A 24,309-nucleotide genomic window follows, 5' to 3' on the forward strand; every position below is an offset into this window, starting at 1 on the left:
GAGAAATAAATAAATCAGCAAATAAATACATCCCACTGGAAAAGAACATGTCTCACTTTCATTAGATTCCTAAGAAAGGTTTAAATGAAATGATAAAAATAACAAAAAAAAGTTAGTAAGTGCTGTGTTTTATGTACAAATTTCACATTGATGCACATGAAAGGGTGGAGGGTGTTTGGTGGGGTCGGGGGCGGGACGGAGGGGTGAGGTCATGCATCTCCGTTTCCCACGGATGAATAAAAACGTACCAGACATCCCCCCCCTCCCCACACAGCTGCTTGCTTTTCCTTTAAAAAGGTAAAGACGACAACAAAGTATTCACATTTTCACTGGTGACAGAAATGTTATGTTGTCCCAAATAAAGAAATCAATGCACATGATGGAAGGAGTTGTTGGTCTAAGTACAAGTTGGTATGGCCACTAGTCCACTGTTTGCATCCAGACTCTATGAGCCTTATTTACACTGGCATCTCAGCCTGACTCTCATTTTTTATATTTTTTATCCTGCTAGTTCTGAGATGAGAAGATTTGTAGCTCTCACCAGCTGCTTCTGCACATTTTAAACTGCTCAGATTTTGATTGTTTGCAGCACAAGCAACTGGAGCTAAAGAGTCAACGTTTCAGACAGATGATGGAACAAGTGAAACATATCTTTCAGCTATGCTTATGAAATAAAAATATTAATTCTCTGCTTAGCAGCGTAAGTAATCTCTTGGCGTGCGAACAGTTTGCACTGCAGGGATGAAATTCAGGTTGTAAAATAATCAGGGATTGTAGTTTCTACTCGAAAATCCTCGAAATCGTTTTTTATGTGAAATCTCAAATGAGGTGCCAGTGTAAACGTGGCTTTTTCTGCTGTCAGCTAAAAGCAAATCCTCCTCGTATATCCAGGCATCTGTGAAGACAACTTGACTCCAACAGTATTTTTTACCCTGCTTGTTGTAGCTCCATGGCTACCCCCCTGAAACATCCTTCTGTGATCACATTTAATGCAGAAACAAGCCGTCGATGGGAGATCTGCCAGTAACCCCCCTCCGGTTGCTGAGTGGTACAGTCCACAGAGGAGCAAGGCACCCGTTTAAACAGATTCCCCAGCCATAGGAGAGCAGTTTGACGCTTGAAGAAGTGTATCGTCCAGCACCAAGGGTGACGTCTTTCCCCATTTCAAGGACGATTTTTGTAGTCCAGATGGCACAGAGAGAAAATGAAAGATCCCGGTTTGCATTTAAGGGCCCTTACTTCCCTTTATAGATGATCTTTGTTGGACTTTTAAGACGCCTACAGGCTGAGGAACTAGTTGCTTCGGCACCATCAGTTGAAAGTCGGTGACAGCAGTAGAAACAGCACGCTGAACGAGGGCTAAGTTGTATTGTGATTTTTCTTAAGATGCCTGTGTTTGAACCTGAGGCGGGTTTTACTGAAACTGAGATCCCTGATCTGGTTTGAGTTGAGACGGTGACAAACAGGCCGGGGCCGGGTACAGCAGGCTGCTTCGGGTTTCCACGTCGGCCCTTAAGATTGTAGCTGCGGTGCGTGTTTGTGTAAGTGCATGCATGCATTTGTGCATTTGAATGTACTGAAAGAGAAGAGGTCAACCAAGCCTCTGCACCACGCTGATGGCTCCAGCAGGTAGACACAAGGAAAGCTGAGCTTTATAATCCAAAATTCAATTAGTAAAGGGTTAAACATGTTTTGCATTGTGGGTAAATCCAGCCCTAAATATATTTCCATCCTTTTAGGGGTGTGGCTAAACCCAGATTATGTTTAAACCCTTTGCAGTGGTGGTTTGTTGTAGCTCAGGTGTGATTACACCCAGGTGGGGTAGTGTTTGCAGAGTCATGTGGTGTATTCAGGCCTCTGAGAGGTGGGAGTGGTCAGACACGTAGTGAAGGTCCTGCAGCTCCGGTGAGGGGAGTCGTGGAGCCGGAGTCGTAGCCCATATCCACCACGGTGTGCGGTCGGCCGACCAGCCGGCTCGGGATGGGCTGCGCCTGCACCTGCCGGTCTCGGAAACTCTGGATGTAGCTCTGGACGGGGCAGAGAAAGACTTTGGTTTAAAGATGAAAACACACTCACACAAAACAACACAGAGCAACGACCAATCACACTGCAGGAAGCATAAAAAAGACAGAAGATGATCAACAAAACAAAATGACAACAACAACAGAAAATGAGATCCTCACTGGCGAGAGGACGTCTGTGTCGTAGCGGCGGATAGGGTTGGGCTTGCGGCGGTAGGCGGGCTCAGTGTGAAGCTGCTTGGCCTGGTGATGGTTGGAGGTGGAGCCGTGCTGCTGCTTCTTCTTCTTCTTGTTGCGATAGCGATCGTCTCGCTGACGAATCCGCATCACCTGCATCCTCCTCTGCTGCCGGCTGATGATCACTGTGGAGGACAAAGGGTCGACGATGAGGAGAACCACCAAAGTTAAAGACAGAAGATAGCTAGCATATGCTAAAAGCTTTGTAGATGTTTTAATGTAGATGATGTGCATACATTCGTTTTTAAAACAGTAAATGGAGGCAAACCAGGAATACTAACAGCTGATAGTGACAAGTTTTCCTCACCCTTGGTATGGGAGTATCCCTCAGCGGTCACCTTCCATTGGACCATGACACCCAGCAGGGTGAGGGCAGGCCACACCCCGAGCACCACCCACGTCAGCCAGCACACAGGCTTACCAGGCGCTGCTTTAATTCGCTCGTACATGTACAGCACGAGAGCGAAGAGCTCCACGAAGTAGTCCAACGCCACAGTGATGACAGCTGCACCGAACACCGCTGTGGACAGCGTTGTGAAGAGGCGCTGCCACTGCAGGGTGAGCACGGCGAACAGCATGCCCAGGCCAAGCAGCACACCCAGGGGCACCCAGACGGAGCGCGGCGGGCTGTCGGAAAGCTCCTCCAAGCCCACCAGGGTGGCCACGGCCACCAGCAGGCCCAGCAGCAGGCCCACCATAAAGAGGCCCACGCTGCGAACCAGCATGGTGACCAGGCCGCAGAGCGTGCCGATGCCAAGGCCGATGCCCACCGAGGCCTCCACGCTCAGCTGGGTGTCCAGAACGCGCTCCTTGTAGCAGAGCATAAAGATAACAACAGAGCCAAACATCAGGCCCGTCAGGAACATCACCGCCTTGAAGCAGCGGTAGCCTGGAATAAGAGGAAGAAACATCGTTAACAGGGCCGTCACCTAATGAGTAAACTAATCACATGGAAGCAGGACTCACCAAAGAAGCAGTAAATGATGCCGAAGAGACAGCACATGGAGCAGACGACGGAGGGAACCACCTTGTAGCGGCCGCTAAAGTCCTCGCAGCCATCCAGTCGCTCGGGGCTCAGCTCCTGGTCGGGCTGGACCAGCAGCATCTCCAGGGTGGTCGTCATGGTGATCAGGAGGAGAGAGGGGAGATGGAGGAGGACAGGTGATCAGGTGGGAGGCTAGGGAGCGCCACACAGCCGCATGGTTTCACCTGGACATAGAGAGAAGAAGAAAGGGTTCAACAATCAGATGAAAAGGATCACATAATGCTAATTTATGGACAGAAACTAACTAACTATCTGAGGGTGTTTCTGCAACTCCCAAATTAAACAAAAATCAACCACCTATGAATTTTTATTTTAATCACCAGAGTATGTAATACATATAAACAAATTTTTAATCTGTAATGTGATTATTTTTTACGGTTTTCATCACTAAATGTTCTTACTGCAACATTACAATAATGTTCATTTGATACATTTCCCTTTTTTAATTTCTATAAAATTGTTAAGACATTTAAATTAATTTTCATTATTTTTGTGCATCATTGTAAATATTGATATAAAAACATTTCCTAAAAATAATTTCATGATTTTCTATATATCCTGAAAAATGTAGACAGTAACCATAGATGTCAGTCTTCATACACAAAAATATATAAAATATGTTGTGTTTTATGACAGATATTGTAATTCTAATGTCTAATGTCTTTAAGGACATGTTGTGGAAATTACATTTGTGCAAACATTGCAGATAAATGGCAGCTAGCGAGGTCTGCTACATTAGCTTTGACTCTTAGCATCTAATAAACATGAATTATGAAACACAATTACTAAGCTGTATGGTAAGGACACACAATAAATACTTCATACTTCGTTTCCATAGAAACTAGATTTGTTTGGGTTTGAATAAAACTTTTACCATGGTATTTGTTCAGTGTTGCGGTAAGGACAAGTGTGGGACCGGCGCATTTAAATGAAGAAAATCATATAAATGACTCGTTAGCAAATACATAATGGTAATATGGTGTAAAGTAATATGTATATGTAATAATTCCATTTGAAATAATGTCATATTATAATAGAATTAGCTCATTATACGTATCTCAACATTGAGACCACAGTTGTGGGACATGAAGAAAAGTGGTGTTTAGACCCATAAAATGCTTCATGAATTTTATTAAATCACATTATTTAGCAATTATCTTGATGTCAAGATGGGTAATAACACTTTGTATATATTTATTAAGCATTGCACTGCAAATTTTTACAAAAATCCAAAATGTCACTGCTGGGACTTAAAAATGCCCGTAGTTGCAGAAACACCCATGAACATTTTTTTCAGAGAGATCAAAACCTTTAAATCACTTTAATCAAAACACTGGCCATCACTTTCTGCAGACTGTAGCATAAACTGTCTTCAGCATACGTGTTAATATCAAGATAAGAAAATTGTGCGGTATTACTGTATGTTTGGTGCATTCACTCAGTCTCACTCTTCACAACAAACCCGACATAAAGCAGACGATCCTTTTGACAATTTAGATCATGGATGCTCTAAGACAGACTTCTCTCTAATCTTGGATGAAGGGAAGTCCTTGAATGCACCATCATAACATTCAATGCTTGCATCTATAATAATAATAATAATAATAATAATAATAATAATAATAATAATAATAATAATAATAATAATAATAATAATAATAATAATAATAATAATAACTGAAGTTTGAAAAATAAATAAACTATGACTGGTCATTTATTTCAACCATGTTTTAAAATGTCTGCATGTTGATTTTCAGAAAAGGTACAGTTGCCTGCACGGTTGGAAACCAATGGTAAAACTGGTGGTATAATTTGAACCATCAGGTCTTTGTGATTTAAATCTATGAAAAACTACCAGCATGATCCAAAGGATCAACAACACTGCCAGCAACCAAAACCCCCGTTACCCTGTTAATAAAGTGGCTTTCAAATCTGCAGCAGCGTAAAACAGATTTGGTTTTGTGTCTGCACATACACACACAGTTTGGCATCCCCGATGGCGGAAACGGCGGATAATAATAGCTCAGATAACAGCGTGTGTTTGAGCCGGGCAGATGAGGGCAGTCAAAGCCTCTCGCTCTCTCAGTGTTTGATCAGAAGGCATTTAAGGGGAACGAGAGCAGCGTCCTTCAGGCCACTCCAGGACAAAGCCAACACATTTCTCTCATGGCTCAATCGTTCATCAATCATCCTGTCATTCAGTCTATCTAATCTACAATAGAAGAGAAACAATCAGAGTTCTTTAGAGTCCTAAACCTTTGTGGTGCGCCCTTGTTAAGTGTCTTATATTATTATTACATTCAGATTATGACCTTATTTTAAGTTCAGTGTGTACTTCTGTTATCGTATCTTGGGTTTTCTACCTCAGCTCTCACTGTATCAGCTATTTATTTTGTTTTGTTTCCTTCCCTGCAGCCTTTCCTTATTATTCCTTGTCTTGTATCCTTATCTATTCTCATTGTGATTGATAAAGTACTTTATCTTAAGTTATCTCTCTGTAGTTTTCTTCTTTATTTGGTTTCTTTACCTGCAGCCTGTTTCTGAGTGACCTTATATTATCTAAGTTGAGCCAATTCTCTCTGTGATTAATAATAATTATCCATCTATCGTTTTAAGCCACCTCAGCTCCTGCACTTTGTTTCCTTTCCTAAGTGTCCTTACGCTCTTTGTTTTTGGGTAACAATGTGATGTCTTATCACATATAATCACTTCCTTTCCTTTTGATTTCTTTCCTGCCCCCTCATCTGTATTCCAACAACGTCCTTTGTTAACAGCACTCGGTAAATAAATTTGCCTCGACTTGCTCCTTCTCTGCACCCAGCCTTGTTTGTATTGGTAACGTCAGCCTGTGTACACCTGTCAGAGACCTGTTAAATCATTCAGATCTCCTTCTGTTTCCTCCTCGTCCTTCTTCACATCCTTCCTAACTGTGCATCACTCCATTTCACCAAGAACAAAGGGCTTCATGCTTAACTCAACCGTATACTATGGTATACTGTATACCTGTGTAGGTATACTAGTAGGGCTGCAACTAACGATTATTTTCATTGTTGATTAATCTGTTGATTATTTTCTGGATTAATTGATTAGTTGTTTGGTCTGTAAAATGACAGAAAATGGTGAAAAATGTGGATAAGTGTTTCCCATAGCTCAAGATGACGTCCTCAAATGTCTATCAGGAAAATACTGAGACAAACACGCAGAGAGTTAAAGGGATGCCTACATCATGCTTTTATGTAAAAATGGAACTATTGTTGGGTCAAAAAGTGCATAAAAAAGTTAAATAAAACTCTGTCTTTGTCCTCGTTCACTTCCTTCCCATGCCTCATCCCTCCTCCCCCTCTGGCTGTTTTCGTGCTCTCCATCTCGGGGTGAGTTCAGTCCGACTGTGGAAGGTTTCTGGGTCAGAGGTGCTTATGCAACTCCTATCTGGGGAACTTTGCTGTGATATTCATGAACTCCCCCATCCCTCTCTCCTCCTCCCTCACATCCTTCTTCCTTCAGTACATACTTTCTCCTCCTTACCATCTCTCGGATGCCACTCCTTCTCATCCTCCCATTTACCCTTTCTTTTGTCGTCACTTTCCTCCCTCTGTCTCTAGTTAATGACCTTCCTGAGGGACGAGTTATGAAGGGGTGGAGAATTTGTTTGTGTCACATATGGAGGTATAAACTGGTCCGGCAAGTTTGACAATGTACGAGGGAAGCAGATAAAGCACTCAAGTGTTGAGCTACTGTATTTGACCTTTAACCTCTAACCTCTCTGGGGTGTAATATATTAGTTTATCATGGTACAAGTTACAAGGGAAAATAATCTTAAAAAGCATCAAATTCTTTCTACTGGGGCTGTCAATCAATAAAATATTTAATCGTGATTATTTAAACATTTATTATCTGTTCTAAATGTACCTTAAAGGGAGATTTGTCAAGTATTTAATACTCTTATCAACATGGGAGTGGACAAATATGCTGCTTTATGCAAATGTATGCATGTGTGTTGCATAAAGCAGCATATTTGTCTGTTTTGAACAGATACAAAATGTGATTAATCGCGATTAACTATGGACAATCATGCGATGTAATATTTTAATCGATTGACAGCCCTAGTATTTCTTTCATCTTGATTCACGCAGCAGGAAGGACTAAATGCAGGAGAAGACTAGTGCAAGCATAGTCAATTGTACAACAACTATTGTTGACTTGCATTGAATAGTGCCATAATAGAAACAGTCAGTAGGAAGAGGCTGATGAAAAGTAAAATAAAAAATGTCTTTAGAACAAACTAACAACACACAAATATACACAGATACACACACATACATATTCTTTCTACATTATTATCCCCATTTTTATCCAGACATGTCATATTAATAATCATCTTTTGGTGGAGGATTAGCAGGTCGCTGCCGAGTGACCCCGTGCGTGCGTGTGTGTGTGGAAGCATTAAGCCGTTTTGTACCGCAGATCAAAAACGTGCAGTTTCTATGTTTGCAGATGGATCATCCTCTGGAAAAAGTGAGAGAGAGAAAACAGACGACAGGCGAGTTTCTTCTTCTGCTGTCAGCAACAACAACACCACGGTTCTCCTCCTCCCGCCCTGCTTCCTGTCTGTTGCCACGACGACGGAGGGATGCTGACAGACCAGCCGGCAGTCGGCCCCAGTCCGCAGCCTGACCAATGGAAGAGCAGCTTAAACTCCCATAGCAACAGCATGAGAGCCAATCGTTGGCCCCGTCTGTTCCCCCTGAATGTGTTCATATACGGCAGTGTGTGTGTGTGTGTGTGTGTGTGTGTGTGTGTGTGTTCCTATAGAAACACTGCTTTAAATTATAAATTAAATATTCCAGTTTTAATGTGCTAACATCACATCAGCATGTTTTCATCAACTATTTTCATAATCAATTGATTATTTTATTTCAAATATTATTTACTGTAAAAGATGTGAATATTTCAGACATATGCCTACAAGTTACCACAATGATGTCTTCAAATTGCTCATTAATGTGGCAGCAACGTGCCAACAAAGGCAGAGAAGAAGACTGCTAGCAAGTAAACATGGATGTAAACAATGAAGAAAACTCCACGAGGGAAAACCTGAGTCTTCATCTGGAATCATTAAAAGAGTGAGATGGGCCTGCTGGTTCCAGTCCTCTGAATTTGTTGTCACCATCTCTTATTTTGTTCAGTTCAACCCTTTCAATAAGGAGTAGTGCGTTCATTGTCGGTTGGAAAAAACGTCGGAGTCAGTCAGAAAAATGCTAACGGGTTGCTCTGAGCGTTTACTAAAGGTTAAGTTAACAGAGTTGACTGAAAATGCCATTGATGGGATGGAAATGATAAAATGGAAAGGGTAAAATAACCAAACAAAACATGAACTGACTGAATAATCAAACAAAATGAAAATTCAGTCTGATTTCAGAGACAGAATCCAAGATATACTAAATATAAAATGCCAAATTTGGTCTGAATGCAGCTGATAATCTAAATTCTGTAAACAGAATCTCCTCGTCTCCATGTAATAAAATGTCTTTAGTAACACAGTGAAACCACTAAAACCTCTCTTCCCTCATTGTCTCAACATCGACGATAAATCTCTGGTTTAAACAAATGCAGTTTAACGGTTCAAACTGTTCGTGGATCAGTCAACAATGCCCAGACACACTGACACAGATGTGCAGCCTTTTCCAGTGCCGACATCATCAGGCTGAAAAAGAGACCATGAATAAAGAAAACGTCGTCTATTAATACACAGAGTAAACAGACTGGCTGAGAACCACATGCTGCATCAGGTCTGACCTACGTGTTAAAGTCCACAACACAGCTCAGCTCCTTTAAAGCGTTTAATTCTAACTGTGTATATTTTACACAACTGCTGAGCAGTTGCTCCAATCATAACATGGCAAACTGAAGCCCAACAGGCAACAACAGCTGTCAGTGTGTCAGTGTGCTGACTTGATTATGACTTGCCCCAAACTGCATGTGATTATCATAAAGTGGGCATGTATGTAAAGGGGAGACTCGTGGGTACCCATAGAACCCATTTACATTCACTGATCTGGAGGTCAGAGGTCAACGGACCCCTTTGAAAATGGACATGACAGTTTTTCCTCACCAAAATTTAGCATAAGTTTAGAGCGTTATTTATCCTCCTTCACGACAAGCTAGTATGACATGGTTGGTACCAATGGATTCTTTAGTTTTTTTTTTGTTTCATATGATGCCAGTATCTTCACTTGTTAAAGCGTTAAAGAAATTAGTGGCGTTGCAACGAATTTGCATCATTATCAACAGCCATACTCACAGTGAAATCCAAAAGAGGTTGAGAGCATCATTGTGAAAAGGCTCCCACCTAAATGATGCAACAACTTGACTGGACTTTCATAAATGTAATCTGGACTTGCTAACATGCTAATATTAGCAGGACAAACAATATTTCCCTTTGAAATCTGGCTGAGAAAAGTAAGATGGAAATAGTCCGGTGACGTACCAGTACTTCACATCTGTACTTTCTGCTTCTGTGAATAAGACTAAAAAATAATTTAGTTTCCGCTGCATAACACAAGCAGAGGAGGTTGACATGGTTCATTTTGCATTCATGCATCTTAATGAGCTCTGTCCCAGACAGAGAGACGTCTGCAGAGGTAGACAGGGAGCCTTTTACTGCTCTTTATTCACCCTGTTAGAAGAATCAAACAGAAATTCACTGTTTGTGTGTCCTTTTCTGTGTCACATCATTGATCATTTTTCAAACACGCTCAATGTTTTCTTTCTCTGCATTTCAGTTTCTGTTCAGTGCACAGAGGGCTGTGTAGGTTTCATAACCCTGTGACTCATGAATTCTCTTCATGATGAATTTATTTAAAAAACACTTTTGTTCCAAATTCTCCTCTTCACTTCTGTTTGGTGATAAAGGCTTCTCTAGTGCCGGAGAAAGAAAACCCACAGAGAAAACATAGTCACTAATAATAAGACTTTCCTCCATGTTCAGCTGCCAAATCATGAACTCCTTTTAGTTTCATTAATTCTGCTCACAAAGCTGTAATCACTAATGCACTAACATACACATACATTTGATTATTGGTAGTTTTTACATGCTGTAATATTTGAAATAAGATTTTAAGACTACACAACTTGTGTGTGTGTGTGTGCGACACCCAGCTGTGTTAATCCCTCAGACGAGGTCTCCTGCTCGCAGTCGGAAGGTCAGACGCTGGGCGATGCTCTCTGACTGAACTCCTCTGTTGTTTATCTTTAGCCAATAAGAAGGCAGAAACTCCTGTGACCTTATCAACCGGCGTCTGGCCAGCCATATGTTTACTATGTTGTCTGCTAGTATTAATCTGCTGCTATCAAAGCACTGGTGTGTTTAAACACTGCATCTATTAGATCCTGATTTTCCTTCCGGGAGATTAATACGGGTGTAAGAAAAAAACGATACTCATGAGTATCACGATATTATGTTTTGTTACTGTATCGATTCTCCAAAATGCTGAACGGATTTTTGATTAACCTCTTAAAAATCGGACAACCCACGGTCGGGCCCGGCCACTATTTGATCTTTCGGAGGTTGTAGCTTAAAGCTAGAGTGAAGATACTGGTATCATACGAAACTAGAAAACCTAAGGAATCCATCAGTACCAACCATGTCATACCAACAAAGGAGGCTAAATAACACTCCAAAGTTACACTAAATTTTGGTTCTCTGCTCAAACGAGTTCTGTGTGTTCTCTGGAGGACATTTTGAGATTGTGTCAGTGCTATTCTTTATTCTCCTCGGGCCTTTTCTGCCACAGTTTGGATGTTACTTTGTTTCAGCACATCCTTGAGTGTTTCCAAAAAGTTGAGGATTATTTGTGCGGTAAGGTTTAAAATTGAAGGGCTCAGTTGAAGTGACTGTAAAGCAAAACTGCAAAATGCCCAAAAACACTTTCCACTACTGAAAAACAACAACTCTGCAGAGTTAAAACACTTCACATAAGACCATCTGCACAATGCAACAAGTGCCTCAACTGTCGATGCGTCACGCTGCAGATTTGTCCAACGTGAAAATGACAACGTGAATGCGTGTGTGTGTCACAGTCGTGACTGATGCCGAAGCGTCGATGACGGTGAATAACAGCAGGACAAGGAGTAATATGACCAACTGTTCCCGGACTGTGAGAGGATCCAGTTGAGCCAAAAATAAGTCAAACAAACTCCCTGTTTCCAAACACAACACATGCTGAACACATCGTTCCTCAAATCAGAACAAATATTCAAGAGAACAGCCACACGAATGTCTTTGAATGACACCTGTGCACGTTCGCTTGTATGTGCAGCCAGGAGAAGCATGAAAAAGGTGAAGAGTTTTTGTGATTTTCCTACTTTCACATCAGTTAAAGAAGGAGAGGAATAAGGAAAGAAGGAAGCAAAGATGGGAAAAGCAGAAATTCTCCCACAATGGAAACACTAAAGCAGTTCAGTTCACTTACAGTATGTATTTAGTTCAAACTAAATGTGAGTCCTCTGAAAGACATTAAAATAAACCTGCATCTAAATATGAAAACTGAAACTGCAAAATTCCCACATACCCCTATAACCTCAGAAACCTTTAGCCTTAAGTATTTAACTAAATGATTTTGAGTTCAGATACATTCAGAGTGATATTTTACACCCAGAAACAATATGTTCTTCCTCATAAACCCCCACATACAAACACGTTATCTGATGGGGCTTTAAAGCACGTGGGCAAAGAGAAGGGAGAGAAATGAGAGGAAAGAAGAATAAAAAACGCCAGTGGCCTTCCCACCATGTTGTGTTACATAACGACCTCATAATGCATTACTCACTGCAATTCAGCTCCTCTCCAAATCTCTTTGCATTGGCAACGACTCCCGTGATTCAAAACCAGGAAAAATACAAACCTCCCCCGTGTTCACAAACATTTCTGTGCAGGTGGAAAAAACATTCATAAAAACATACAAATTGTTCCTTTAGTGTTCCTTTTTGTGACTGCAGGATGAATATATTTTTTGATGTAGGGCTGCGTCTAACAACTATTTTCATCATCTCTCAATCAATTGTTTAGTCTATCAAATGTGAGAAAAAAGCAGCAACAATTTCCCTCAAGAAACTATTTAACTTTATTCAGAATAATGAATATTAGCAGCTTGTTTAGTTTAACATGGGGAAATTATTTAAACATTTTATACGCATTAAAGTTTAGATATTAATAAGTATGCAAAGACCCATAAAGTGACACTGGCACATAAAATAAACTATTAATCACTGTTGTGCACCCAAACTATCCCTTTAAATTCCTGAATGACAAATCGTGTTTGAGAAAATATCTAACTTTATTCACAGTAACTGAGAAAGGTGTAGTTTTACATCCAGTTTACATCACTACTGCATCTTAAAGACTCAGTGACAAGAGTACAATCTGATCTGAAGTCAATCCTACATCCAGTTTACATCACTACTGCATCTTAAAGACTCAGTGACAAGAATACAATCTGATCTGAAGTCAACCCTACATCCAGTTTACATCACTACTGCATCTTAGAGACTCAGTGACAAGAATACAATCTGATCTGAAGTCAACCCTACATCCAGTTTACATCACTACTGCATCTTAAAGACTCAGTGACAAGAATACAATCTGATCTGAAGTCAACCCTACATCCAGTTTACATCACTACTGCATCTTAGAGACTCAGTGACAAGAATACAATCTGATCTGAAGTCAACCCTACATCCAGTTTACATCACTACTGCATCTTAAAGACTCAGTGACAAGAATACAATCTGATCTGAAGTCAACCCTACATCCAGTTTACATCACTACTGCATCTTAGAGACTCAGTGACAAGAGTACAATCAGATCTGAAGTCAACCCTACATCCAGTTTACATCACTACTGCATCTTAGAGACTCAGTGACAAGAATACAATCTGATCTGAAGTCAACCCTACATCCAGTTTACATCACTACTGCATCTTAAAGACTCTGTGACAAGAGTACAATCTGATCTGAAGTAAGTTAAATGTGCTCCTCTCTCCATCACTGACCTGAGAAGTCTGCCGGTGGGACATGTCCTCATCCAACCACCCCTCTTCCCTGTTCACGGTGTGTGAATGAAAATGAGCCAGAGCACATGATGCACACAGACCTCTCTCTGTCTCTCAGTGTTGTTGGCAAGCCATCCAAGGTAACAGGCTGGTGGGAGAGCTCGCCAAAAACAGTCCTGTTCATGACGAGCTCAGAGCGAGCTGCCAGCATCCCGCCGCTCGCAGCGGAAGACCGAGTGTGTCACCGGTTTACATGTCAGCCTCCAGGAAGAGAGAGCTTGTTGTCGTCAATCGTCCTGCCGATAACCTGGCACACAAACCGCCACCCGTCTGCACATGTTAATCAATACTGGATGCAGAGGAAACGTGACTGTGTGCAGGGGAGAGTGTGGCGGCAGGATCGTTGCATGTGTGTTTGTGTTGTCACGTGTCTCAGTCAGACAGAAACACAGACAAGAGACAGGTCAGATGGGTTAGGACAGGGAATGATGGAAATTCCCAACATGAAGGTTAACCCAGTTTTTACTTTACCCTAACTCCAGTCTGTGCAGTTTTTTTTGTTCTCCAAAAAAGGTAAGACTTCACTGGAAGACTCACATGACTTTTTCCACAGAACAAGAACAACATTACGCGACTTCGGCGGTCGGCGGCTCTCACCCACAAACACCCGCGCGACTCCGGGGGATCAGGCACGACCGCCGGCGCCAAGAGGCCGAGGCGTTCTCACACCTCCTCAGACACTCAGTGAGCAGGTTACATAAGGCTGAGAGTGAATCTGCTGCTCCAGTTAGAAAAACCACGCGTGGCTGCTGTCATTTCATCTGATTGGACAGAATGTGGAGAATCTGCTGATGGGGACGCGGTGAGAAGAAGAGGAGGAGGAGGAGGAGGAGGACACTGAGGCCTTTGTCCATGTTAGACTCTGTTTTTACCTCAACAGGCTGCTGAGAGGGCAGCATCGAACACATGCCAAACTATTTTAGTCTATAAAAAGGTAAAAAAATAATCACAAGTTCCCAAAACTCAAGTTAACGTCTTTAAGTTAACGAAATCCAAAGATATTCAGTTTACAGTCAAATCCTCACATTTGAGAAGCTGCAGAGTGTCAAATGATTTTGATATCTACAAAGTGGAAGTATTTTCTACATGTGTAGTTTACATACATTTTGATATATATATATAATTATTGTGTCTCAGCAGTTAAAGGACTCGGTCTCAGATAAAATGTAAAAAAACATAAACTAAGCATTGAAACATCAACGCAGGGCCGCCCAGCAAAAAGCTGCACATAAAAGTTGAACTTGGCACAACTTTTCCTGCAAACAATGCAGCATTATCCAGCAATACACTGCCAATTTTTGTGCAAATTCCTTGTAGATTACTTTGTAACGTGAGCAGTTTACAAGTAGTAGTACAAGTTAAATGCTTCAATCTGGTGCACTTCGAGAGCAAAATTAGCAACATTTAGAGTTAGTTAAACAATTTTATGCTCTTAATTTAATCATGAACACATTGGTTGTATAGATAATATCTATACCCAAAAGTGAAGCCAAAACATCTCCATCACCTTGATTTGATATGCTGCAGTTTTCTGTGTGCAGAACGCGCATTTTAAACGTCAATATCTCAGGCGATCATATTCATTCATTAAATTGTGAGAAGTCAATTGTGATCACGATTAATATTTGATTAATTGTGCAACCCTAAGGCGAGGTTAGGGTTAACAGCAGGACTGTCCCTAACACACTCCGTCCTTTCTGACCATCATTTTTCACCTGCAGCTTCCTCTCAGGTGTCATCAGACCTGCAGCAGCATGTTTGAATACATTCTTACGTAACTGCCACCCTCCTACAACAAAGGCTTCTCTATTTCACACCGTCTTAATCCTGCTGCTCAGTATGACTGAACAGCCCCCAACCAGCTCTCTGTTCTCCCCGTTCGTCCGCCGTCACCCTGAGGGAGACGCTCAGGAATATCAATGAGAAATGTGGAGGAGAAACTAAAGGCAGCTAGGGTTAGAAACTAAAGGCAGCTAGGGTTAGAAACTAAAGGCAGCTAGGGTTAGAAACTAAAGGCAGGGTTAGAAACTAAAGGCAGCTAGGGTTAGAAACTAAAGGCAGGGTTAGAAACTAAAGGCAGCTAGGGTTAGAAACTAAAGGCAGCTAGGGTTAGAAACTAAAGGCAGCTAGGGTTAGAAACTAAAGGCAGCTAGGGTTAGAAACTAAAGGCAGCTAGGGTTAGAAACTAAAGGCAGGGTTAGAAACTAAAGGCAGCTAGGGTTAGAAACTAAAGGCAGCTAGGGTTAGAAACTAAAGGCAGCTAGGGTTAGAAACTAAAGGCAGCTAGGGTTAGAAACTAAAGGCAGCTAGGGTTAGAAACTAAAGGCAGGGTTAGAAACTAAAGGCAGCTAGGGTTAGAAACTAAAGGCAGCTAAGGTTAGAAACTAAAGGCAGCTAGGGTTAGAAACTAAAGGCAGGGTTAGAAACTAAAGGCAGCTAGGGTTAGAAACTAAAGGCAGCTAGGGTTAGAAACTAAAGGCAGGGTTAGAAACTAAAGGCAGCTAGGGTTAGAAACTAAACGCAGGGTTAGAAACTAAAGGCAGCTAGGATTAGAAACTAAAGGCAGGGTTAGAAACTAAAGGCAGGGTTAGAAACTAAACGCAGGGTTAGAAACTAAAGGCAGCTAGGGTTAGAAACTAAAGGCAGCTAGGGTTAGAAACTAAAGGCAGGGTTAGAAACTAAAGGCAGCTAGGTTAGAAACTAAAGGCAGGGTTAGAAACTAAAGGCAGCTAGGGTTAGAAACTAAAGGCAGCTAGGGTTAGAAACTAAAGGCAGGGTTAGAAACTAAAGGCAGCTAGGGTTAGAAACTAAAGGCAGGGTTAGAAACTAAAGGCAGCTAGGGTTAGAAACTAAAGGCAGGGTTAGAAACTAAAGGCAGCTAGGGTTAGAAACTAAAGGCAGCTAGGGTTAGAAACTAAAGGCAGCTAGGGTTAGAAACTAAGGCAGGGTTAGAAACTAAAGGCAGCTAGGGTTAGAAACTAAAAGGCAGCTAGGGTTAGAAACTAAGGCAGCTAGGGTTAGAAACTAAAGGCAGGGTTAGAAACTAAAGGCAGCTAGGGTTAGAAACTAAACGCAGGGTTAGAAACTAAAGGCAGGGTTAGAAACTAAAGGCAGCTAGGGTTAGAAACTAAACGCAGGATTAGAAACTAAAGGCAGGGTTAGAAACTAAAGGCAGGGTTAGAAACTAAACGCAGGGTTAGAAACTAAAGGCAGCTAGGGTTAGAAACTAAAGGCAGCTAGGGTTAGAAACTAAAGCAGGGTTAGAAACTAAAGGCAGCTAGGGTTAGAAACTAAAGGCAGGGTTAGAAACTAAAGGCAAGCTAGGGTTAGAAACTAAAGGCAGCTAGGGTTAGAAACTAAAGGCAGGGTTAGAAACTAAAAGGCAGCTAGGGTTAGAAACTAAAGGCAGGGTTAGAAACTAAAGGCAGCTAGGGTTAGAAACTAAAGGCAGGGCTTAGAAACTAAAGGCAGCTAGGGTTAGAAACTAAAGGCAGCTAGGGTTAGAAACTAAAGGCAGCTAGGGTTAGAAACTAAAGGCAGGGTTATAACTAAAGGCAGCTAGGGTTATAAACTAAAGGCAGCTAGGTTAGAAACTAAAGGCAGCTAGGGTTAGAAACTAAAGGCAGCTAGGGTTAGAAACTAAAGGCAGCTAGGGTTAGAAACTAAAGGCAGGGTTAGAAACTAAAGGCAGGTTAGAAACTACAGGCAGCTAAGGTTAGAAACTAAAGGCCGCTCAGGGTTAGAAACTAAGGCAGGGTTAGAAACTAAAGGCAGGGTTAGAAACTAAAGGCAGGTTAGAAAACCTAAAGGCAGCTAGGGTTAGAAACTAAGGCAGCTAGGGTTAGAAACTAAAAGGCAGTTTAGAACTAAAGGCAGGGTTTTAGACAACTAAACGCAGGGTTAGAAACTAAAGGCAGCTAGGGTTAGAAACTAAAGGCAGCTAGGGTTAGAAACTAAAGGCAGGGTTAGAAACTAAAGGCAGCTAGGGTTAGAAACTAAAGGCAGGGTTAGAAACTAAAGGCAGCTAGGGTTAGAAACTAAAGGCAGCTAGGGTTAGAAACTAAAGGCAGGGTTAGAAACTAAAGGCAGCTAGGGTTAGAAACTAAAGGCAGGGTTAGAAACTAAAGGCAGGGTTAGAAACTAAAGGCAGGGTTAGAAACTAAAGGCAGCTAGGGTTAGAAACTAAAGGCAGGGTTAGAAACTAAAGGCAGCTAGGATTAGAAACTAAAGGCAGGGTTAGAAACTAAAGGCAGCTAGGGTTAGAAACTAAAGGCAGGGTTAGAAACTAAAGGCAGCTAGGGTTAGAAACTAAAGGCAGCTAGGGTTAGAAACTAAAGGCAGCTAGGGTTAGAAACTAAAGGCAGGGTTAGAAACTAAAGGCAGCTAGGGTTAGAAACTAAAGGCAGGGTTAGAAACTAAAGGCAGCTAGGGTTAGAAACTAAAGGCAGCTAGGGTTAGAAACTAAAGGCAGCTAGGGTTAGAAACTAAAGGCAGGGTTAGAAACTAAAGGCAGGGTTAGAAACTAAAGGCAGGGTTAGAAACTAAAGGCAGGGTTAGAAACTAAAGGCAGCTAGGGTTAGAAACTAAAGGCAGGGTTAGAAACTAAAGGCAGCTAGGGTTAGAAACTAAAGGCAGGGTTAGAAACTAAAGGCAGGGTTAGAAACTAAAGGCAGCTAGGGTTAGAAACTAAAGGCAGCTAGGGTTAGAAACTAAAGGCAGGGTTAGAAACTAAAGGCAGCTAGGGTTAGAAACTAAAGGCAGCTAGGGTTAGAAACTAAAGGCAGGGTTAGAAACTAAAGGCAGGGTTAGAAACTAAAGGCAGGTAGGGTTAGAAACTAAAGGCAGCTAGGGTTAGAAACTAAAGGCAGCTAGGGTTAGAAACTAAAGGCAGCTAGGGTTAGAAACTAAAGGCAGGGTTAGAAACCAAACGCAGCTAGGGTTAGAAACTAAAGGCAGCTAGGGTTAGAAACTAAAGGCAGGGTTAGAAACTAAAGGCAGCTAGGGTTAGAAACTAAACGCAGGGTTAGAAACTAAAGGCAGCTAGGGTTAGAAACTAAAGGCAGCTAGGGTTAGAAACTAAAGGCAGGGTTAGAAACTAAAGGCAGCTAGGGTTAGAAACTAAAGGCAGCTAGGGTTAGAAACTAAAGGCAGGGTTAGAAACTAAAGGCAGGTAGGGTTAGAAACTAAAGGCAGCTAGGGTTAGAAACTAAAGGCAGCTAGGGTTAGAAACTAAAGGCAGCTAGGGTTAGAAACTAAAGGCAGCTAGGGTTAGAAACTAAAGGCAGGGTTAGAAACTAAACGCAGCTAGGGTTAGAAACTAAAGGCAGCTAGGGTTAGAAACTAAAGGCAGGGTTAGAAACTAAAGGCAGCTAGGGTTAGAAACTAAAGGCAGGGTTAGAAACTAAAGGCAGGGTTAGAAACTAAAGGCAGGGTTAGAAACTAAAGGCAGGGTTAGAAACTAAAGGCAGCTAGGGTTAGAAACTAAAGGCAGGGTTAGAAACTAAAGGCAGCTAGGGTTAGAAACTAAAGGCAGCTAGGGTTAGAAACTAAAGGCAGCTAGGGTTAGAAACTAAAGGCAGCTAGGGTTAGAAACTAAAGGCAGGGTTAGAAACTAAAGGCAGCTAGGGTTAGAAACTAAAGGCAGCTAGGGTTAGAAACTAAAGGCAGCTAGGGTTAGAAACTAAAGGCAGCTAGGGTTAGAAACTAAAGGCAGCTAGGGTTAGAAACTAAAGGCAGCTAGGGTTAGAAACTAAACGCAGGGTTAGAAACTAAAGGCAGGGTTAGAAACTAAATGCAGGGTTAGAAACTAAAGGCAGCTAGGGTTAGAAACTAAAGGCAGGGTTAGAAACTAAAGGCAGGGTTAGAAACTAAAGGCAGGGTTAGAAACTAAAGGCAGCTAGGGTTAGAAACTAAAGGCAGCTAGGGTTAGAAACTAAAGGCAGGGTTAGAAACTAAAGGCAGCTAGGGTTAGAAACTAAAGGCAGCTAGGGTTAGAAACTAAAGGCAGCTAGGGTTAGAAACTAAAGGCAGCTAGGGTTAGAAACTAAAGGCAGGGTTAGAAACTAAAGGCAGGGTTAGAAACTAAAGGCAGCTAAGGTTAGAAACTAAAGGCAGCTAGGGTTAGAAACTAAAGGCAGGGTTAGAAACTAAAGGCAGGGTTAGAAACTAAAGGCAGCTAGGGTTAGAAACTAAAGGCAGCTAGGGTTAGAAACTAAAGGCAGGGTTAGAAACTAAAGGCAGCTAGGGTTAGAAACTAAAGGCAGGGTTAGAAACTAAAGGCAGGGTTAGAAACTAAAGGCAGGGTTAGAAACTAAAGGCAGCTAGGGTTAGAAACTAAAGGCAGGGTTAGAAACTAAAGGCAGCTAGGGTTAGAAACTAAAGGCAGCTAGGGTTAGAAACTAAAGGCAGCTAGGGTTAGAAACTAAAGGCAGGGTTAGAAACTAAAGGCAGGGTTAGAAACTAAAGGCAGCTAAGGTTAGAAACTAAAGGCAGCTAGGGTTAGAAACTAAAGGCAGCTAGGGTTAGAAACTAAAGGCAGCTAGGGTTAGAAACTAAAGGCAGCTAGGGTTAGAAACTAAAGGCAGCTAGGGTTAGAAACTAAAGGCAGGGTTAGAAACTAAAGGCAGGGTTAGAAACTAAAGGCAGCTAGGGTTAGAAACTAAAGGCAGCTAGGGTTAGAAACTAAAGGCAGCTAGGGTTAGAAACTAAAGGCAGGGTTAGAAACTAAAGGCAGCTAGGGTTAGAAACTAAAGGCAGCTAGGGTTAGAAACTAAAGGCAGCTAGGGTTAGAAACTAAAGGCAGCTAGGGTTAGAAACTAAAGGCAGGGTTAGAAACTAAATGCAGGGTTAGAAACTAAAGGCAGGGTTAGAAACTAAATGCAGGGTTAGAAACTAAATGCAGCTAGGGTTAGAAACTAAAGGCAGCTAGGGTTAGAAACTAAAGGCAGGGTTAGAAACTAAAGGCAGGGTTAGAAACTAAAGGCAGCTAGGGTTAGAAACTAAAGGCAGGGTTAGAAACTAAAGGCAGGGTTAGAAACTAAAGGCAGCTAGGGTTAGAAACTAAAGGCAGGGTTAGAAACTAAATGCAGGGTTAGAAACTAAAGGCAGCTAGGGTTAGAAACTAAAGGCAGGGTTAGAAACTAAAGGCAGGGTTAGAAACTAAAGGCAGCTAGGGTTAGAAACTAAAGGCAGCTAGGGTTAGAAACTAAAGGCAGGGTTAGAAACTAAAGGCAGCTAGGGTTAGAAACTAAAGGCAGGGTTAGAAACTAAATGCAGGGTTAGAAACTAAAGGCAGCTAGGGTTAGAAACTAAAGGCAGGGTTAGAAACTAAAGGCAGGGTTAGAAACTAAAGGCAGGGTTAGAAACTAAAGGCAGCTAGGGTTAGAAACTAAAGGCAGCTAGGGTTAGAAACTAAAGGCAGCTAGGGTTAGAAACTAAAGGCAGCTAGGGTTAGAAACTAAAGGCAGCTAGGGTTAGAAACTAAAGGCAGGGTTAGAAACTAAAGGCAGGGTTAGAAACTAAAGGCAGCTAGGGTTAGAAACTAAAGGCAGGGTTAGAAACTAAAGGCAGCTAGGGTTAGAAACTAAAGGCAGGGTTAGAAACTAAAGGCAGGGTTAGAAACTAAAGGCAGGGTTAGAAACTAAAGGCAGCTAGGGTTAGAAACTAAAGGCAGCTAGGGTTAGAAACTAAAGGCAGCTAGGGTTAGAAACTAAAGGCAGGGTTAGAAACTAAAGGCAGGGTTAGAAACTAAAGGCAGCTAGGGTTAGAAACTAAAGGCAGGGTTAGAAACTAAAGGCAGGGTTAGAAACTAAAGGCAGGGTTAGAAACTAAAGGCAGGGTTAGAAACTAAAGGCAGCTAGGGTTAGAAACTAAACGCAGGGTTAGAAACTAAAGGCAGCTAGGGTTAGAAACTAAAGGCAGCTAGGGTTAGAAACTAAAGGCAGCTAGGGTTAGAAACTAAATGCAGGGTTAGAAACTAAATGCAGGGTTAGAAACTAAATGCAGCTAGGGTTAGAAACTAAATGCAGGGGGAAGAATCACCTCAGCATTTCTGTCTTTGAGGTGTGATGTCAGGAAATCTGTGAAGTTTTACACCAAAGGTTCAAGAGGGGAACAAAGATGATGCTTATTTATTTTTAACAGACTTCATGACTGAACTGTCCATAATGTTTTCAAATTTGTAGTGTACCCTATTTAATACACACAACCTCAGAGATTAATTTCGGCCAATTTAAAGCCTCGGTCGGTTGGAGGATGGGACACATTTGTCCCTTTCCATCTGTCGCAGCCTCAATCTGTGATTTAGGTTGACAAAACAGCTCTTTTTCCACATTGGTCTGAAAACAAAAAAAAATCTAGCAGTTACATTAAGCTCCACAAAAAAGGTTCTAACGTTCAGGCTCTCAGCCTCATCAGTCTGAGTTAGAGAGCCTGTGAAAAGACATGAAAACGCTGAGCAGAGTCCAGAGAACTAGCAAGAAAATGTATGAAAACAGTGAAGACAGGAACCTGCCGACAACCAACCAATCATCATAACAGCAACCTCAAAACCATCAGTTATCACCAGGACTTCATTATTATAAAGACTACTGTGGATGAATTATTTATCATATTCACATTATGTATCAGAAACAAACATTTGTCCTGATTTCTGGCTCATCAGAAAACCAAATGAAGCTGATCAAAGTCTGCAACAACACTGCGGCACGTGCAGGAAATAACCCATGATCCTCTCTGCTCGCCCTTACATGCCACCTTCAATAACACACAACGGGAGGGTCGAATCCAGTTATTCCTGGCTTCAATGCTTCAGCCACTGAGATGAATGAACTGCAGAGTGCAGCAGACGTTTGTGCACTTCAATTCCCATTTTTGCATTTGAAAGAATCTGGTTTGGTGACTTAAACGTGATAAAAAGAAACTACTTTCATCATTTTAACTCAACTGCTGCTTTATTTTGTACCTGCAGATAAAAGGCACAACTGTCCACATCCTGTCACCCTCTCCAGAGCTCGCTGAGGATCACCTCAATAATCCTGATGCAGGAGGGAGCAACAGTTTTCTCTGCACCTGTCAGCTCCCACAACAAGCTCCAATACTGTGAACATCTGGCCTTCAGCAGCCTGCAGGTCTCAGCTCACCGCTTGACAATCTACACTAATTAGCTCTCGTCGGTGCACCTATCACCACTGCTGGATCCTGAACGCCTCGTAGGAAATTATGCTGCGCAGATTCTCAGACACGGCAAAATAAAAATGCAACATGAAACTGTGTGTGTGTTTTCATCAACAGTTGAAGCTCTTCATTAAACTTCATCTCATCTGGTCAGTGCATGTGAAGGTGGAGGGATGTGGGAATATGTCTGCAGGCTGTTGCACAGAAATGCAACTAAGTAAGATGCATATACTCACTGAATCTGTTGATGCCACAGCAGATTAAAACTTTACTGCTCAGCTACTCAGTCAAATGTCATTAAAAAAGTGTTAAAATATCAAACAACCAAATGTCTGATACACATTTGGTTGAAAGTCAAAGTTAAAGGTCCAGGGGTACGGAGTACCCCTCCACTCACTCCTCCCTTTCCAAGACTGCGGTAACATGAACCGCTGAGTGCAAAACCATGGTAACACTGTTGGCCTCGCGCAGAGGTCATCCATACCATAAAAACGCTACTATAGCAGCAACATATTATGTCTGTATTATGTTTTTATTTTTAACAACCATACATATTTAATAGGCTTATTTTTTGATCAGCTCTTCAGTTGTTGCTGCATACTTTTCTAATTCTTAAATTTATATCTTGATTAATAATCCAAACTTTAAAAATAACAATTTTATTTAGACAGAAATTAATGAAACGCTGCGCTACAGAAAAAAATCAAGAAGGCCTCACGACCCCCCGTGAAGTATTGACGGCCCCTAGTGGGGGTCGGGACCCCCAGGTTGGGAACCAGAGGTGTAGAGAACTACGGTGGCCTTCAGGTAATGTAAAAACGCTAAAGGTTGTAGAAACATGGCGGACTCAGTGAAGAGGACCCGCTCTCTATGTAGACATGAAGGGCTTTTTCTAAGCTAACGAAAACACAACGATTCTTAGTTTCAGGTGATTATACACCAATAAAAACATAGTTATGAATATTATATTCCATTTCTGCTAATAGATCCCCCTAAATCATACACACTGTGCCTTATACAGTATACGTGGTTATGTTTAAGGAATAATTTAAGCATATAAAGCAGCAATGTTAGAACTATAAACCATTTATGTCTATTTGCTTTATTGTGTATAATATTCTTATTGTTGTGTACAAGATGAGCGATAAGAAATGCTGCGAACTGATCATTATCAAAGAGGATGAATCTTGATATAGATTTGAGGTAATATGATTTGAATGCAACCATAAATGCAAAGAATCTCCAATGTAAAAGAGCTGATTCAATAAGAGGCACAAAGTGTAGCTGGACCTGCAGCCTGCAGCTGGATGTTTCTGAGATCTCAGTGAAGCTGCAGCAGCTGGAGAATAAACTCTCCCTACACCAGACTCAGACAGAGAGGAGGAGGAGGGGAGGAGGAGGAGGTGAGACGGGGTGAGGGAGGAAGCGAGCAGCACCATGCCGTAGATGTTGACCCACTAGCGGTTTCGAAGCGACGTGTTGTGGCATTTTCATTCCCCCGGAGGTCTGCAGAGCTCTAGTCGGGCCGCCTCACTGCGCTCATAAGACACACAGTGAGTGAATACACAAAGAGCCAGCTGATGGTCTGCAGGGTTTTTATCTGAACATCCTCTCACGTCTGTGAAGCTCAAAACACACCAGGAGTTATTTTGGAGAAGAAATGCTGTTATTCACTTTGTCTGCTTCAGTTAGCAATGTCTTACATTTCCCAGAATGCCTTTCA

At 41.8% G+C, this 24,309-nt stretch overlaps 1 protein-coding gene across 1 annotated transcript in view; it reads right to left on the bottom strand.

The window, feature by feature from the left end:
* Positions 1–60: 60 nt before the first annotated feature.
* Positions 61–24,309, bottom strand: part of tmem198b (transmembrane protein 198b) — a 27,984-nt gene continuing 3,735 nt past the window's right edge. Inside the window, exons 3-6 of the mRNA XM_037761489.1 lie at positions 3,225–3,469; positions 2,566–3,147; positions 2,184–2,383; positions 61–2,027 (exon numbers count right to left, since the gene is read on the bottom strand). Coding sequence (XP_037617417.1) covers positions 1,875–2,027; positions 2,184–2,383; positions 2,566–3,147; positions 3,225–3,381 — 1,092 coding nt within the window. The 5' untranslated portion in view covers positions 3,382–3,469 and the 3' untranslated portion in view covers positions 61–1,874. The remainder of the gene's footprint in view (positions 2,028–2,183; positions 2,384–2,565; positions 3,148–3,224; positions 3,470–24,309) is intronic.

The sequence above is a fragment of the Sebastes umbrosus genome, chromosome 24 (genome assembly GCF_015220745.1).
Source record: "Sebastes umbrosus isolate fSebUmb1 chromosome 24, fSebUmb1.pri, whole genome shotgun sequence".
NCBI classification, from domain to species: Eukaryota; Metazoa; Chordata; class Actinopteri; order Perciformes; family Sebastidae; genus Sebastes; species Sebastes umbrosus.